This window comes from Camelus bactrianus, chromosome 7 (genome assembly GCF_048773025.1).
Source record: "Camelus bactrianus isolate YW-2024 breed Bactrian camel chromosome 7, ASM4877302v1, whole genome shotgun sequence".
Taxonomy (NCBI): domain Eukaryota; kingdom Metazoa; phylum Chordata; class Mammalia; order Artiodactyla; family Camelidae; genus Camelus; species Camelus bactrianus.
The window spans coordinates 25488779-25505870 of NC_133545.1; the positions used below are offsets into that span (position 1 = coordinate 25488779).

At 37.8% G+C, this 17092-nt stretch overlaps 1 protein-coding gene across 6 annotated transcripts in view; it reads left to right on the forward strand.

Annotated features, from left to right (window-relative positions):
- CADPS2 (calcium dependent secretion activator 2) overlaps positions 1-17092 on the forward strand; it is a 449680-nt gene that overhangs the window by 415939 nt on the left and 16649 nt on the right. For all 6 annotated transcript variants that reach the window (XM_074367152.1, XM_074367154.1, XM_074367149.1 and 3 more), the window contains one exon: positions 9234-9341. In XM_074367152.1, the coding sequence (XP_074223253.1) occupies positions 9234-9341 (108 nt within the window). The remainder of the gene's footprint in view (positions 1-9233; positions 9342-17092) is intronic.

Below are 17092 nucleotides of genomic sequence, written 5' to 3' on the forward strand. Positions count from 1 at the left end.
AGGAGCTCCCAGGGGCCTGAGCTACAGTAACTTGAGCAACCAAATAAATCAGGTAGTTAGGTATTTTCTAACGCAAGGTGTAAAATACCTGACATAAGTAAGCCCATACTGGCGTAAGTAAGTGACCGAATAAATAAACAGGGGGAAAGAGAATTCTCCCAAGGAGAAGAATTCCAAACAATTAATGTAGATGCTTTACTTCCAAGGAGATGGTATAACTCCCCGTGCCTTAATGCTGTGCATAGTGACTGCCTTCCAAAGAGCACGGTGTGAAAAGGAGGGTTGGGAGATTTGATTTATCTGGGAGAAAGCTGACAAATAAATACCTCAGCCGGTTAATTGAGGGCAACATCACCAGTGATAAATTATATTGATAGCATTTACTCTTGATAAATACTATGTGGTCTTTTTTCCAGAAACTTGTAATTCCAGTCTAATCATGAGAAATGCATCAGACACATCCCAGTAGAACATCTGACCAGTACTCAGAGCTGTCAAGATCATCAAAAAACAAGGAAAGTCCTAGAAATTGGCAGGAGGAGGCTAAGGAGACACAATGACTAAATGCATGTAATGTGATCTTCTGGATAGGATCATAGAACATAAAAAGGGTATTAGGTAAAAAGTAAAAAAATATGAATAACGTATAGGCTTTGTATCAGTATTTGTTCATTAATTGTACCAAATATATCATACTAATGTAAGATGTTAATAATAGGGGAAACTCGGTGGGGAGTAAACCTGAACTGTCTGTGCTATCTTCACAATTTTCCTGTAAATCTAAAATTATTCTAAAATTTTAAAAAAAATTAAGGGCACTTGACTAGGACTTAATATCCAAGTTTTAATTCCTTTTATGCCTTTTTTCTTGGGTAAACAACCCTATTCCGGAGAGGAGTTCCTGTTGCAGTTACATAGTTCATGGCCGCATTATAGAACCTTGGAATGTGTAGGGTGGCAAAAACCTTAGGCATATAAAGAAAAGCAAGACCTGGAGGTGGTGAGTCTGTTCACCTGTTCAGGAGTAACTTAGATGAAGGGAACTTTGACCTGAGAGAGAAAGAGAGAGAGGGAATGCTGGTATATTAGATATAGGACCAGCATGAAAATGTTCACATTAGCTTTACAGTCGGGAACACTAGCCCAAAGCCAAACATTCAGTTGAGTTAAAGCAGTATATTAAAGCTTATCGCCCGCAAAAAATATTGCTTCCCTATAAGGTAGGGAAGACGGAGCTCAGAGCAATGTGTGCTAAAATGTTGTGTGAAAAATCATGTGAGATTATAATGTAAGGTAACTGCTAAAAACAAACAAACAAAACAAAACCACAAGGTAGTACGGACGTGTGGAGGCAGCACAACAGAGAAGTGACAAATTCAAAGTCAGGCGCCAGCTTGCCCGTATTTTAACACTTGCTCCCTCACTTCATTTAATATTTGTATGACCTTGGGCACCAGTTTCTTTTTTTTTTTTTTAACAGCTTTGTTGAGGTGTAATTGATCTATTAAAAACTGCACGTATTTAATGCATACAGTTTGATGAGTTTGAACATACGCATATACCTGCGTGGACACCAATTACTTTATCTATACAATGGACATAGAATTATACCACTTCTAGGCTTCTTGTAAATATAAGCACTGTAAAATTAAGCATTTTTCAGGATTTCTGGGATGAAATTAGTGATCAATAAATTTTCATTGTCATCATACATTATTATTGATTATAATAAATCGAGTGTCCAGATTCTAAAACTAATCATTCTTCTCTGTACTATCTTGTTCACATCTGTGTTATGGTGGGTGAGTCCATCTATAGTCTTTTAAAAATAACGTATACTTTTTACTTTCCCTGCTGTTGTAGACAGCAGCCAGCGTAGTTAAGGGAATCTAGAAATAATGGCTTAGGAAGAAAAAAGGGAAATCGGATGTTACCCTTGAGGGAGGGAAAACCTGAGACAAGAGAGTCCTGTTTGATATACGGAGTTCCCATTTAGAAGAAGAAGCGTCAGTCTGTATTTATCAAGTGGATAGAACTAGGGACAGTGACTAAAAAGCGAGAGGCAGAACTAAAATGAGTGTAAGAAAATAAAAACTTTTTAAAAAATTAAAGTTGTTCACAAGGGTAATACACTATAGTCGTAGTTATGGCACTGTTTTGCCAGATGTGGTACTGAGGATTTCTGCATTATGTAGGAAACACTGCCAAATGGCATTTAATATTTAAAAGGACATTTTAAAGCCCTTTGCAGCTCTGATGGTGGGATTTTGTTCTATAGGTCATATAAGTAATTGGCCATTTTGGGGTGGGTGTATATGGGTCCAGTGCCTGTTGAAAACTAGCTTGTTAACATGACAACACGCGTCGCACGTGATCTCTGCTGGACAGTGCGATGACACAGCTAGAGAGCTGGAGGACATGAGGAGGGTCACTGTGACTAAGAACAAGGCAGCTCCCCCCGACTGGCTGTTTGGTGCTGGTGCCTGACTCCAGTTGTCTGTCCTGGCAAGATGCAGATGGCTTATCTTTCTCTTGTCTTCATTCCTAATTCTCTCAAATGTTCTCTCCTTATTGTGACACTTGCCAAAGATCTCTAGCCTTCCAGCTCCCCTAAAATGTGGCTTACGTTCGGTTCTGTACTGTACAGGCTCAGTGTGGAGTCCAGGATCTCCGTTCGAGTCCCACCTTTGCCCACTACTGGCAGTCCGACTCATGGGCTTCCGTTTTCCCACCTGTGCCCCGAGGATACCGGTGTCATCCCTGTGCTGTCTCCTTCTCTAGGTTCTGGGGAGGATTCAGCGAGCACATTAACGTGGAAGTGCTTTGAACGTGTAAAGCACTATTGAAGTAAATGGGATTGTTATTGCTTCTCCCCGGAATGAAGCTTCCTGCCCCCATGCGTTCCTCTGCAGTTTCCACCCCCTGCTTCAGAACGTGACCATTTTCCAAAAGAAACATGATTTGTTTTCCACAGGGTGAAAAATATTAGGTTGCTCTTCATTTATTTTCCTCGTATTTTAGAATAGCGAGCACATTGCGTCTATCAATGGTGACTTTTAAGGGTACGGCCAGCCAGCCAGGGACGGTGCTGTTTTCCCTCCTTCCTTTGTTCCAGTATTGTTTATTACTTAATGAGGCCACCTGAATACTCAGCGCTTTACGTCAGAATAAGAGGCAGGCAGAACACGGGGAGTGGAGCACCTGCCCACGGAGACATGTTCACCTGGAGAGGCAGAGATCCGCGCCAAGACCAGATTAAAGTCTCCCCTCGTAGGAGCAGCGGAGGTTGCCTTTTGTCCTTCCTAAATCAGTGCTTTGCTTCTCTCATCTTTAGTCCTTTGGTTTTTTTGTCTGTCTGGTTCTTCTCAGAGAAGGTAAATCCATGGACTGCCTCTGGACTCTGACATCCTAGCATCCTTAGGTCTCCTCGAAGACAAAATCTGAACGATTACAAATTAGAACTGAGTAACTCAGTCTCAGTCGACCTAAATTGTAAAAGCTACATAAAATAATACCCACGGCATTTTAATTTCACTTCTTCAAGCCTTCAGCGTAGTTTCTGTAGTTGACATCGTAGCAACTGTAGGTAGATGACAGAAAGGTTACTGAACAGTGTTATGAACCGGGAGATTTACTAATTTCATTGTCATATAATCATGACTCATGAAAATGATGATCTAAAGCTAGTGTGTGTACACATATTATTACTTTCTTTGTCTGATACTCCTGTATCAGCAGCTATTCCTCTAAACTCTGAGCTGTTACGATTTTTATAGATCAGAAGTAGCAGGAGAGATAGTAGGTGTTCATGGTCTCAAATGGGAAAACCATAGTAAGATGACAATTAGCCCATAATTCTCAGTTGAAAATCAACCTCTTTTCCTTGAGTATTTCAGGCTAATATCTTAAACTATTATTCAGTATTCCTTTTAACCTTGGAAGGTTTTCCCTAGTAATTCAACAAAAGTATTTGAACATACTAATGCATTAAATATGTCAGTACTTAGAAGAAACAGTTTGAAGCATTCTGGTGAACTTTAAGGATGAAAACAATATGGCTGCATAAGTTACAGGAGCATCGATGATAGCAGGTTCGACATAAGACACTCTCACAGCATGTGGGAGGAGTCTGCTTTTACTGCCTGTGCTCACAGGGAGCAGGCAGAAGACCTTTAACCAGGACAAGAACTCTGGAGTAATGGAACCTTCTCCCTTAGAATGTGAGAGTGAATGAAACACATACTTAAAACATACATGTGACAAGCTCCAAGTCTGAAAGATGTTTTCAAAAGAATGTGGATTCCATTATCTTTAATTCAGAATTTTCTGCTTCCCAATTTGGAGTCAAAATGCATAATAGTATAAATTAGTGGAATTTTGAATACTGCTACGTTTAACAAAGTTCCGGAAAGGTGACTGTGGTCACTTCACTGCTTGAAATTGTAGTTTGGAGTTCCATTCATTGTTTTTAAAAAATTAGATAAACTATTATTAGAAAATCTTGAAAATTTTATATCCTTGTGGCTTTTTCATTGTTTACATGAATCATTCCTCTTCCTGGGCTTACAGAATATTTAAGTTGGAATAAAACTAATTTGAAGGCTTTAGTTCTGTTTGTTTCCTTTTGCTTTTCTGTGTGAATATAATTTTTCTACTTTGTAGAAAACGTGATTAAAAAAAGTATATATATTTTACAACATAATCATAGGTATACTCAAAACTTTCTTCTTTTTGTTTTTGAAGTATTTGAGAACATATAACTTACGCTATCCCAAATGCTTTTAAGAGGTTTAACTTCAAGAACATTTTCATTCAAATAAAAAATATAGAAATTACTGCCTAAATGCCAAAGTAACAGAATATATTAAACAATAAGAGAAAATATACATTGTTAGCAGTACCTGGGATAGGTTGTATGTTTGCAGAATTATGTCCTATATTCCCTGACAATCAGTTATAGACCAGTCCTGAATCTGAAATGCCAGGGTTGAAATATAAATTGTTCCTATCACAATTTCAAATTGAGACGACATGCTATGATTTTAAATCTTACGAGATCTGTTTTTCTAATGGTAATAATGATCAGGTGCAGGATTTCATTTATGAAGCACGCACATTATCGTCAATCAGGATATCTCAGTTCCACTTTTGATTGTTTCTTCAAGGCAAGCTTTCCGAGGTTATGAGACTTACACTTTCAAATTAAGTCAATTATACAGTAGCTTCTATTAATCTTTGAGACTGGAATAGTATATTTAAAAAGTTGTCTCCTCGTTAAACAGGCACCATGACAGTGTTTGCATAGCGTGTTGTTAACCTCCCATGGGAGGTTAAGCGGCTTCTTCTGTATCTAAATCTGTAGCTGCGAAAATGACTGCAGCCTTGCACCCACCTACCCGTGAATGGGGAGAGGGAAGACGCGCACCTGTGGGATTAGGTGTAGCAGCAGGAAGTAAGAGCATTTGCAGCGTGTAATTAACAAGAGATTTTTTCCCTCCCTTTTTAAAACGGCATGTTCATCTCACTCAGTTAACTAGTGATTAATGCTTGAAAAAAATTTGCTGGAGTCTGCACCCTTCCTTAAGCTCATTGACTCGCTGGTGTATTCTGTTAACTTATACAGCCAGTCAGAGGAACTCACCTTCCCAGACTTCATGCCCCTGCATATTCACTGATTTCTTTATGCTCATAGGGGATTTATTTTTAGATGTTTGTGTCCTTTTGCTATAACTGTGTTAGCCAAATTCTGCTTTCTGAATCAAATTAGAAGTAGTCTAGGAAGTATTTTGACTTAGCGATGACCACCCTCACAAACAAAATGGAGAGGTTAGTGCTGAGTGAACCGAGGATCTCAAAGGTTTAAAGGGGAGTAGGAACCACAGCGCCTGCTCTCTCTTCATGGTGTTTCATACGTAATGTGCTCGCTGTGTGGTTTTTAATTGTTATTTTCTTGTTTGTTAAGAACTATAATTTAATTACCAGGAGAGAAGAGATTTCTAACTGTAGCTCTTTAGAACACAATATTCTTGATTAAAAAAAACTCACCCAGATCTACAGTTGTTGGAGTTTAGCAGACTGCTCCTTTACTACGGCTGGGGGACACCCACGTGCACCAGAATGTATAGTGATAGTCTATCTGGTCAATGCAATCACATGCATTCTTTTTATCTACAGACCAAAAAACAAAAACATAATAGTGTATTCTTTCTGGGGTTTTTTTTTTTTTTTTGCTTTTTAACTAAGCTCCATTTCCTAGTAAAAATAACTTGTAATAATGGAATTAGATGCAGTGACTTCCAAAGTATGTAAATTTTCCTGCCATAAAACACAGTCTTTGCACAAAGGAGCACTGAACCAGCGATAATATCTCCCAGCCAAACACATTTGTACTACATGTAGAAACTGTTTAAAAGGAAAATTACGTCTTTTTTTCAGCCATTTATCAGAGATAATTACCCTTCATACACCAGAGAAAGGATAAAGTGCCTTAAAGAACTCTAATTCTAATTGGTAAATGTCACCAGCTGTTGCAGTTACTCTTACTTGTGTATATTTTTTTAATGATTATAGTCTCGTGCCACAAGCTACATGAAAATGTATTCACTAGGTGTGAAGTTCCCGTATGTCACAGTTTCAAGAATAGGTAAACAGCTCAAAGATAAAAGAAGAAATAATGCTAATGAGGAACGTTAAGAGCTGTAGGTTTTGTTTTCTAGGCAAGTGGATCTTATTTTGCCAAAGGGGAGAAAGTGTAATTTCACAAAGAAAAAAGAAAAAGACAGAAACACTTAATTTGTTGACATAAACTTCTAAATGGGCTTTCTCTTACACCCTCAACTAGAGATGCTTCCTTTCTTAGAATGGTTGTAGAACTGTCTCAAGTTTATACAGATTTCAGTATTATAGCCTTTGGATCTGCCAAAGGGAACAGCCTTGAGTTTTCTTTTAGGCTTAAAGCGTTTGTTAGTTTTAGATGGTGGAAGATAAACTCTTCCTGGACAGTGTTTCATGAAGTCTTATGTCATCTTGAAAGTGATCAAGGAAACAAAAAAGAAAAATTACCTTACAGTCTATGGCAAGTGTTGAAAGTCACTTTTCTCCATTCCTCCTGGCCATAGCTCTGTTTCCAGTGATCTGTTGTGTCAAGTGATTGACTCGATTAAACATCTAAGCATACTCTTTTGAAAGGCAGAAATAAAGATGGGGTTGGGGTGGGAAGAAATGGTGGAGGAGGCTAGCCTCTCATTTGTCTGTTCTCAGCTCTCAGTCTGGCTGGGCTGTGCCCGCTTGCCTTGGTATTCTGTGTATCACAGCATTTTGTTTGCAGGCACCTGGCTGAAATTCAGGTACTGAGCTAACTTGTAATCCTGTGTAGAAAAGTGTTCTGTCATTTTCACTGTGTGGCCAGGATGTTTGCTGAATGTCCCTGTTTTCAATGTTCTGACAAAGTTTGAGAGTCATGGAGAGAAATCCTTATCTTATACGCTAGTTGTCTTCAGTTGTTAATAGTAGTCAGTAATCGTGCACAAATTACCCTGCCTCTTCACTGGGAAAACTGACATATAACACCCCTTGCCCCAAAAGAAGAAAATAACCTGGGTTTCTCTTGATTACCCTTGTAATTATTTCAACTTTCAAACATTGCTTCTGAGAATTATGTAGAAAAATAGTGAAGGCATGAATTTGGTGAGTTGTCTCCATTAGGTTTGGAATATATTTCCTGCATTGTGTATCGACACCCTTGAAGGAAAGACCAGTGAAGACATTTATATAAATAGTTGTCTCAAATTATAACTCATGACAGATTTTGTTATATCAAGATTATATTTGGAAGGATCCCTAAATTTATGTGATATGCATTTCCCTTTAGGCTAAATATAAGAACAGTTAGAACTTTCTGTAATTTTTATTGCCCAGAAATAACTTTGTTACCAAAAATTTTTATTTTATTTTATTTTATTTTATTTTATTTTATTTTATTTTATTTTATTAATGATATATGCCCTATGTCTATACTGTGTGCTGGTGAAGAGATGGGCAGTTTTATGATTCTACATAAAATATAATCCTCAGGGGAAAAAAAAGATAAGAACTGTCTGACCTTCATTTAAGGAAACATCACTCAGATGTATATCTTGTTTTTCCTGCAGTAGTAATAGTTAAATGATCCATATCCTCTTTCACCTGATTTCCTTGTATTATTTACTTTTGCAAACGGAGTCTGTTGATGGAAGTTATAAGTGCATCCGGTAGCTATGAAATGATGCAAGACTGACTGACTTACTTGGTCCTCAGTTCTACCGTTTCACCATTATTCATGCCAGAGTCTAATTAAATGAATAACTCAGTACAGATTGTGGGTCAACCCCAGGTGTAGATTATACGAATAATCTAGCCCCGCTATGTGAAACTCAAGAAAGAACTAAAGATGAGTTTAAAAGGGAAACTCTTCAAGAGCCATTCAGGTTTTTGTTCCTTCCTGGTGCTGATCATGGAGACTCTAGAGCAAGGAGGAATCATGTTCGTTGCCCAATCTCCTCTAACATTCGAAGACATCAAATGTTGGATGACTTTGGAAAGTTATCTATTCCACACCTTTGGCCCTTCACAGGAGACTAGTTCATCAATACTCTTATTGCATTTCTAAAATAATAGGCAGCATTAATAAATATGGATGAGTAGAAGCAATGGCTAATCCACAAAATTTTGATTGACGTTTCACTTTGGAAAGCATACAATGTTTTTTGCTCAATATCTTCCTAATAAGAACATTTAGTTTAAGGTCCTTGAGCACCTATAGTAGTTGAGGAAGATGACCCAAGGAAAGTTAACTTTTAAAAAAATATCTATGGATAAACCAGAGATGATGCAAAGTGAACCGTATTTGCTATTAGAAAATGACTATTGGTGTGGCAATTTTTTGAAAATTTTACTCATTTATGCTGCTTGGCATATTGACCTTGCAAGCTAGCCATTTAAAAAATATATATCTACTGGCTTACAGCCACATATTTCTAATCACTTTAATAGTGATGAATAACTATGACCTCAAGTTGTATTTACTTTAATTATGGAACTTGAAGGGACCCATTGCTGATTTGGTCTTAAGCATATTTTTCTAGTTTAATTTTTGAAATAATATGATGAATGATTTTCTAGGGTCATGTTTAAATACTGTTTTCACAATCAAGACCTGATGTTGTTTTATTCCCTGTGCCTTTCCTTCTCAACAGAAACCAGGAATGGACCTGGCAGACACCTATATTATGTTTGTTCGGCAAAACCAGGATATTCTTCGAGAAAAGGTCAATGAGGAAATGTATATAGAAAAGCTGTTTGATGTAAGTAACTACCCTTGCAAAGCATGCTGGCGTTACAGATACACCGTGAAGGGGAAAGTTGCATTTTGATGGTATGTCTGCAAAGCAGACTCTGCTTTTTTGATCCTTTTGTCCTCTACGCTGCTCATACAATTGATGGTTGTATTTCTTTGACTGCTGACAGCAGCCTTAATTGGCTTCTTTTTGTACTTGAAAACTGTCACTGTTAGAATGAGAGTCTCAAAATCCTTCCAAGGTTAATTTTAACAAGTAAGATGATAACCAGTTTGCCGTTGTGTGCGGCATCGTATCATGTGCCTTTGCAGCTGTCCCTGAACAGAACTACATTGTAATGGATTTGGCCCCTGCTGTACAAGTTTGGTTTTTTTTAAGTCAATATGATATTCTTCATTTAATCAAAGAAAAAAGCAATACAGCCAAATATCTGCCACTGTACTGTTAGTGCACATTTTCATCCTGATTTCCAGTACTGATGCCTGCTAACAAACAGAACATTGCAGTTGTATCATGAAAGTCTGTCTTCACTGAGGCATGGCTGCTCCTAGACATGGGAGGCTGTGATTTTTAGATGCCGTGATCAGCAAGCTTCATTCAGTGAGGACCTATCAAAGAGACTAAGAGAGCGGTCCATTCCAGTGACAATGTCGGCACTCAGTTGTAATTATTTAATTGTCAGTTCGAAGGAAATGGTACTTGGCTTGTGACAGAACTTTGCCCAATTCACTACAATGCTGATCCTGAAAGGTAATATTCGCTTTGAACTATATTTCTTTCTGTACATGGTCTCTGCATTTTAGAAACGCTTTTCTGGCAGTTTCATTTAATTATGCAAGTTACTGCAAATGTTTTCATAACAGCAATTCACGGCCTTCATGGTAACACTTCAGCTGTGGCAGCTACAGAAGGTCCTGCTACGTCAGCATCTCCACCGTGGTCTGCCGTGTCCGTGGTTGCTTTTTGGCAGTTTGGGTGGTCAAAATGAGCCTTCATTCTCGTACTTTATGTTTCTAGCCTCTACCCAGGCTGTTTTACAATAAAAGTATCATCTGTTTTAATAAGCTAAGTGTTAATATGTGTGAAAAGAATGATTTCCTAAAAGCTTTGATGCCCTGCAGGGGTAGAAAAATTATCATCCATCCAGCTGGCTCTTTTACAAAAACTGAAACCATATTAGCAACTTCTGCTTCCATTTGGTATTGCTCCGAATTTACACGCATATGTTTCCCTTCCAACTTTCCTTTCACTTTTTTTTTATTTTTAGTTTTTGCTTATGCGGTGATTCTCAAAAATGTTGAACAGAAAAGGAAAGTTGAGTTGATGTTATTCCCAATATGTTTCTTCTTAGTAGAGCTAAAGTACATCTTCTGTGGTGAAAAAATGGTAGAGTCATTCTGGAAATAGGCCACCGTAGATAGCGGGGGGGGGGGGTGTGAATGTGTCCGTGTGTCCTAACATCTTCAATTTTTTATCTTGGGAACCTACTGACTACAAAGCTTGCTGTCAGTTTGTAACAGGGTAGACTTCTTTCTTCATAAAGATATTCCCCACTTCAACGCCCCTTCATTCACCAAACTTCTTGTGAAGACTTTCTGGTGGGGAGCGGGCAACAATAATAAATAGCGCTAAGACCAAAGTGGATGCCGGGAGGACAACATTAAAATGATGTGCTGGATTAATCGTCCTGGCTGTAAGGATATACTTTTCTTTCCATGCCAAAGCATCACACGTGGCTGTGGCTTTGCTTCCAAAAGGAACCCTTGACAGGCAACCTTATTGTTCTGTTTGCAAAGGTTTTGTCATTTTTTGCATCTCCCCAGTAGGACACTGGACTTGTTATTTGTAAAATAGTTACAATGTCCTTAAACATTCTAATATTTTTAACTTGCACATTTTTATTATTATAATTAAAAATTAAAAGTAGACTCTAATTCTATTGATATGTCATCAAAAGTATACTATATGAGGGGGTAACTAAGAGCCCCTAATTAACCAAGACTGAATTTGCCTCAATTACAGTTAGTAAATGAGAGGTTATCAAGCATGTGTTGAAAGGTAAAGTAGAATGTGTATCTTAAGCGACAAATCATTACTGAGAGACGTTACATAATTATTGGAAATCCACTTGGCTGGAGCTTAGAATAAAATTGTCAGGTATCAAGAAACGGTTGAAAATGATGACCCTATAAATACTGTTAGCAACCTTACTCTATTACAGATGAAAGATTGAAGAGAACAATTTTTTTCAGGCATCATGATAAACTTTTGCTATTCTAATTAGTTTCCTGAGTAAGTAAGGAAATGGAGCCTCCTACTTTCAGATGCAGAGGAAAATGCGTGCGTGCACACACACACACACACACACACTCACTACAGCGAGTCAATACTTAGTGATTTTAACCAACCCAGAAAAGAGTACAGAGGCTTCCAGTTTCTGGTGATGCAATTTAGAGCCTAACTCCTTGTGAAAGATACGCTTTTTCCCCAGATGAAATTCGCTTCATTTTGGAAACATCACACATAGCAATATTTTCATATAAAACAATTATTCTGTAAAACATCCATCCTGCCTCCAATACCAACACTTCAAAAAAAGAACTCATGTGTTTTACTAAAACTTTTTCTGCGTGATTCTCTCCGTATGGAAAAGGCGTTGAAAATTCTGGCGCTTTCCCTGAGAGTAGTAATTAATTACTTGTGGTGGTCCTAACCTCCAAAACTTTTTGATCACTATAGCATCTTAATTGTCCCTTATATTTGTAGCAAATTTCCTAAAGATTCTATTTAAATAAATGTACCAGTGACTGAGGACCGAAAAAAAATGACCACTGCCCTAGATTTGTGTCCATCGTTTTGGGGATGCACCTACGAAGGAGAATGGTACCTCCCACAGTGGTCCACATAGCCCGCCCAGCCATACGTCATGAGCTGACTTCCTGAGCATCCTTCACTGCTAATGTTATTGTTCTAGCCTCTGTGGGAAATAGTTTTGTTTCTCAACTTAAGTTAAGTGTATTAAGAGTGGGCTGATTAAAATCTGAATTATCTTAAAGGCCATAAATAGGATAATCTTAGACTTCTACATCAAATCTTGAAATATTAAAACTAAAAGTGTCATTTGAAGATCAAAACAGTTAATATTAGGATAAATATCAGGACATTCTGCTTTACTCCATAAGTGGTTAAACTTATAAAGCATTTCCTGCTTAAAACAGAAATGGCTTCAAAAAAGTGTGATGACAGATCCCTGTTAATAGAAGGAACCAATTTTGTTTAAGGTACTTCCCTAATCTTTTCACATTATCAAAATACTAATAATAGCTTTAGCTGTCACCATTGCCATTCCCAGGGCACCTCCGTGTGCCAGGAAACGTGTGAGGTACTCGACCTATATCATTTCTAACCTTCTAGACTAGATGCCATTATCCCCATTTTATCCTTATTTTCAGGTTAAGGAATCTCCCACCCAGAGAAAATAAACGACTTTTTAAGTGTTAAACGGACTTTCAAATTGTACCTCTTTAGTTTCCATAGTCCGTGCTGTCTCTACCACACTGCAGACTTACAAAATTTGACATGGTTAAACAGTGTTTGTGGGACGAAGGCTGGACCACGAAAAAGAAACCTGAGTTCCAGCCAAAGTTCAGCTATTAATCGTCTGAGCTTCAATTCAAGAAGTCATGTCACCCATTTGAGACTCAGAAGAAGTAGTGCCTCTAAGCTGAAGAAGTTGGTCTAGAACTCCAGCTCGTTTCTGAAATCCCTTCCAGATTGGAAACCAACAAATTGAATTAGTTTTAATTTTAGCGGTGGTGACAAAAGTTACTGGGTTGGTTGCATGCTGAGTCTTGCATCCCAGATAGCAATTCTTAAGTATTTTTTGTGATGGCCAAGTGAAAGCAAGGTTTCCCCCTCCAGAAGCAGTAGCAATTCCAGTCAGTAAGGAGAGACGAGATTCCGTACGGAAGCAGAGCTGTGCCATTGGACATTCTATGTATCTACCACCATGCTTCTGAACCGCACATTTAGAAAAATAGTTGGAACACATATTGTTCATGCTAAGTCTCTCTGAGTGACCAGTGTATCTTCAACAGAGGCTGTCTTTGCCTCTCAAGGGGTCATCAGTGGTACACATGCTAAGTTTAAAATCTACATGTTAATAAAATATCCCCCATATTGTACAATATATCCTTGTAACTTATATTGTACAACACGGGAAATATAGCCAGTATTTTATAATAACTATAAATGGAGTATAACCTTTAAAAGCTGTGAATCACTATATTTTACACCTGTAATACAGAATATTGTACAGCAACTATACTTTAAAAAAAGAAAAATTATACTCAGTTATTGCTATTGTATTTTGAATTTAGCCATTGGAAAAAAAATCTAAACTTTAAATTTACTTTTTAAATGTTAAAAAAAAAAAGTGTCTAATCTGGGTAAGAGAAATCTAAAGGAAGTTCTGTGTAGTAGGAGAGGTCATGGATTCACCGAAAGAAGGTGTTCTGCTTTGTAAGCAGTCTCTCTTGCCCCAATGTCTAAAACATCATTGTCCATAGCTGTTAAAAAAAAAATTGCATCAAATTAAAACCATCTACCACTTCTCTGATCCCAGTACAAAAATATGGGAATGATTTTCTAGTTCTAAATTCCATTTTGAATGCTTACTGTGACGCTTCTCCCCACACTTTTGGGTTTCAGGAAACACAGTCCCGGCATAGGGCCCCAGGTGTCAGGAGAGAGGTGGGGTGCGTTCCCTGAGAGCTCTGGATCTCTGGGTTGGAAAGTGGTGATCTTCCGTGAGTCTTAACTGACGTCTGTGGTAATCACCACAAAAGCATCCTCTGCGGTCATTTTCTGATGTCCAAGAATATTATAATACTGAGGCCATGAGGGGCTGACTAAAGTGACTCTCCTGTCCAGGAGAGACATGAAACCTACCGAACTCTCTAAACCTTTGCATGTTTATAGGGCATCGCCCTTCTTGAGTCCTTTTCAAACAATTTCCTTTTAGCTCTCGCGTTGCTGAAGACACATCAGGGTGCAGTATTTAATTGGTAAATCATGCAGATTAAACACTCTCTTGTGTTATAAACTGATTAAATACTTAATTGTCGAGGAGTTCATCTCAACAAGATTTTTTTAAAATAGTGTTGTGACGTCTTGTAAAATTAAAAGTAATTCTTTAAATGATAGTTAATCAGTTATATTCATCAAACTAGTATTTTATAAAAGATTAATTTCTCAGGACTTTCTTTGGAAAGAATTCTTTTTGGTAAAGAAACTCTAAAGTAAACATTTTAAGTAAAATTGACCTAAACTATGTGAGTTCAGGAGCCATTTTAAGATATGATAAGATAAAAGGGGAAAAATGAAACTGTTGCAAGTGAATATGCTTCTCAGAGTAAAAGTAATTTTGCACTTCTGTGCTCTTGTTTGTCTCTGGACTCCCAAGTAAGAAAAGGGGGAAGTGTTCAGAACGTTTGAGTTTAGTATTTCCCACCAAGGCCTAAACTTTTTGATTGGAGAATTTATTCATCCTCAGCAAGATTGACATGACTATTCTTAACTTATTTAAAAATTAAATTTAGTATCATGTTGATTTCCCAAGAATACTTGAAATCAACAGAACATGAGTAAGAATGACTGCTAGATGGTAGGGTATATTTAGAAATGACCATCTCCTTTTTCAGTCCTGTCCCTTGGATGAATTTCTTTGTGTGTGTAATCAACCTCTTTATTAGAAATGCAGGCTGGAACCCTTTAAGATGAAGGCTTCTTTGCCTTCTTGCATTTCTTCTACTTCCTTGATACTTTAGGTACATTCTCTTCTATGTGGACGCCAATTTGAAAGTAGCAGTTTTCTTCTTTTCAATGATCTTTCACTTTCAAATGACTGGCAAGTTGTTATATAGGCTACCTAAATCGGTACACATTCCCATCAGAGAGCATTTTCTTTTTTCTTCTTTTTTGTCTCTATGTAAAACTAAGTCAAATATCAAACAGTAACTGTTGGCCCACATGCCCCACCATGATTTTCCTATCAACACTCAAAATTAAATGTTTCTATCATTCTCCTGTCATAACCACTCTTTTCCTTTTCTATCCATAGAAAAGATGGCTGATTTAAGCTCAGGGATGTACTCAAGACTATCTGAGATCATTTCTTTCCATTCGTTGTTATGCCGTGTGCCCTGGCGCCTTGTTGTGTCCTAAAGGTAGATAAGAACTTTGTCTGTTTCTTGTCTGTGTTATAGGACCTGCATCTCTCATCTCCCACATTTGAACAGTCTTACTCAGCTGCTTTAACACATTATGGTTCATTTTTTAATTGTATATGTTCCTGCTTTGTGTTACCCACAGCACTGGAACTGGCACTGAAGTCGTTTGACCTCTTTTATGATCATTATAGTCAGACTTGTTCTGTATATTGTCTTGTCTGCCTCACAAAATGCCAAGCAGAGCATACTCCTCCGCTGGGTTTTTTTTTTCCCCCTCAAAGTTTGTTTCTCTTCAAAACCTCTGCTCTCGGATTACAGCTGTCTCGTTCATTTTCGTTAATAATCCTTATTTTAATGTTCAGTTATCATTTGTAAGTGTAAGAATCCATGAAAGGAGCTACTTTTGATGTACGTGGTGTGCCAAAAGAGCTTTGGCAAGTCCAGACGCAGCTCAGAGCGGCAAAGACCCTTATTTGAATCTAAGCTGTTGGTGAATTAAAACCTGAGAAACTTGAGATGAGCGTGCCTAATTGCTTCAAGGAAACTCAACCAGAAAATGGATTGTAGCTTGTTGATCTTATTTCTTTGATAATTCAAAAGAATCTTCAAGAAATATGTGGACTTCTTACTTTGATTCTTGAAATGTGATCATGGAACACAATTGTCATTTGGCCCATGCCCAGAAATACACATCTTTGCATGAGGCACCTGGACATATGTGGCAGGTCTGGTAGAATCAGCTAATTAACAACACAGGCTTAAACAGGCACCTCATCTGGCAGTGGAGTTAGTTGCCTGATGGTGCTCAGCAGGATTGGGTAGTGCTTTTTATTTTTCTATCCTAATGGTCTGCTGCCCACCTAATTTTGCCTTATTGTCAGTCACTACTTACCGCAGCGTGGGGCCCTCCCAGGAGGCTAAATTATTATCAAAGGATTAGGGAGATGTAGCCTTGCAGCTCTGACATTTCTGATTACTTGTCTATGCCAGAACACTAATTAGCTGTGACTAATTAAGAAAAATGTTCCTGCCATAGAAAACCATTTAAAAGAACTGAGAAGTAGAAAAGCAGTTCAAAAGCTGAGCAGTGCTCAGATTTGCTGATGCTCTTTAGATTTCCACCAGAGCCTTAACTCACCTTCAATTGTGCTCAGAATTAAAAAAAAAAAAAGAAAGAAAAAAATCTCACATGCAAACTGATCTGAGGTTTTTGCTTGAATGGGGGAAAAAATGGTTGTTGATCACCTAAAATCTCTTAGCAATAGTAAAACCATCTCTGATGGGTGAAAGATTGCCGAAACTTGCATTTTCATCGAGAAATTTTTCTCAGTATCAAATGTGTAAAATGTGCATTTGCTTTGCTTCAGGCAAGCCAGTAACAAGGATTTGACAGTCGGGGAAGAAATTAGAATGTTCTCCCTACTGATTTTATCAAAGATAGTTGAAAAAGTTAGAAGCCACATGTTGAACGTTTCCAAAGTTATTCAGGATTGGTTCCATGTAGCTTTCACGTGTAAGATGGTCTGG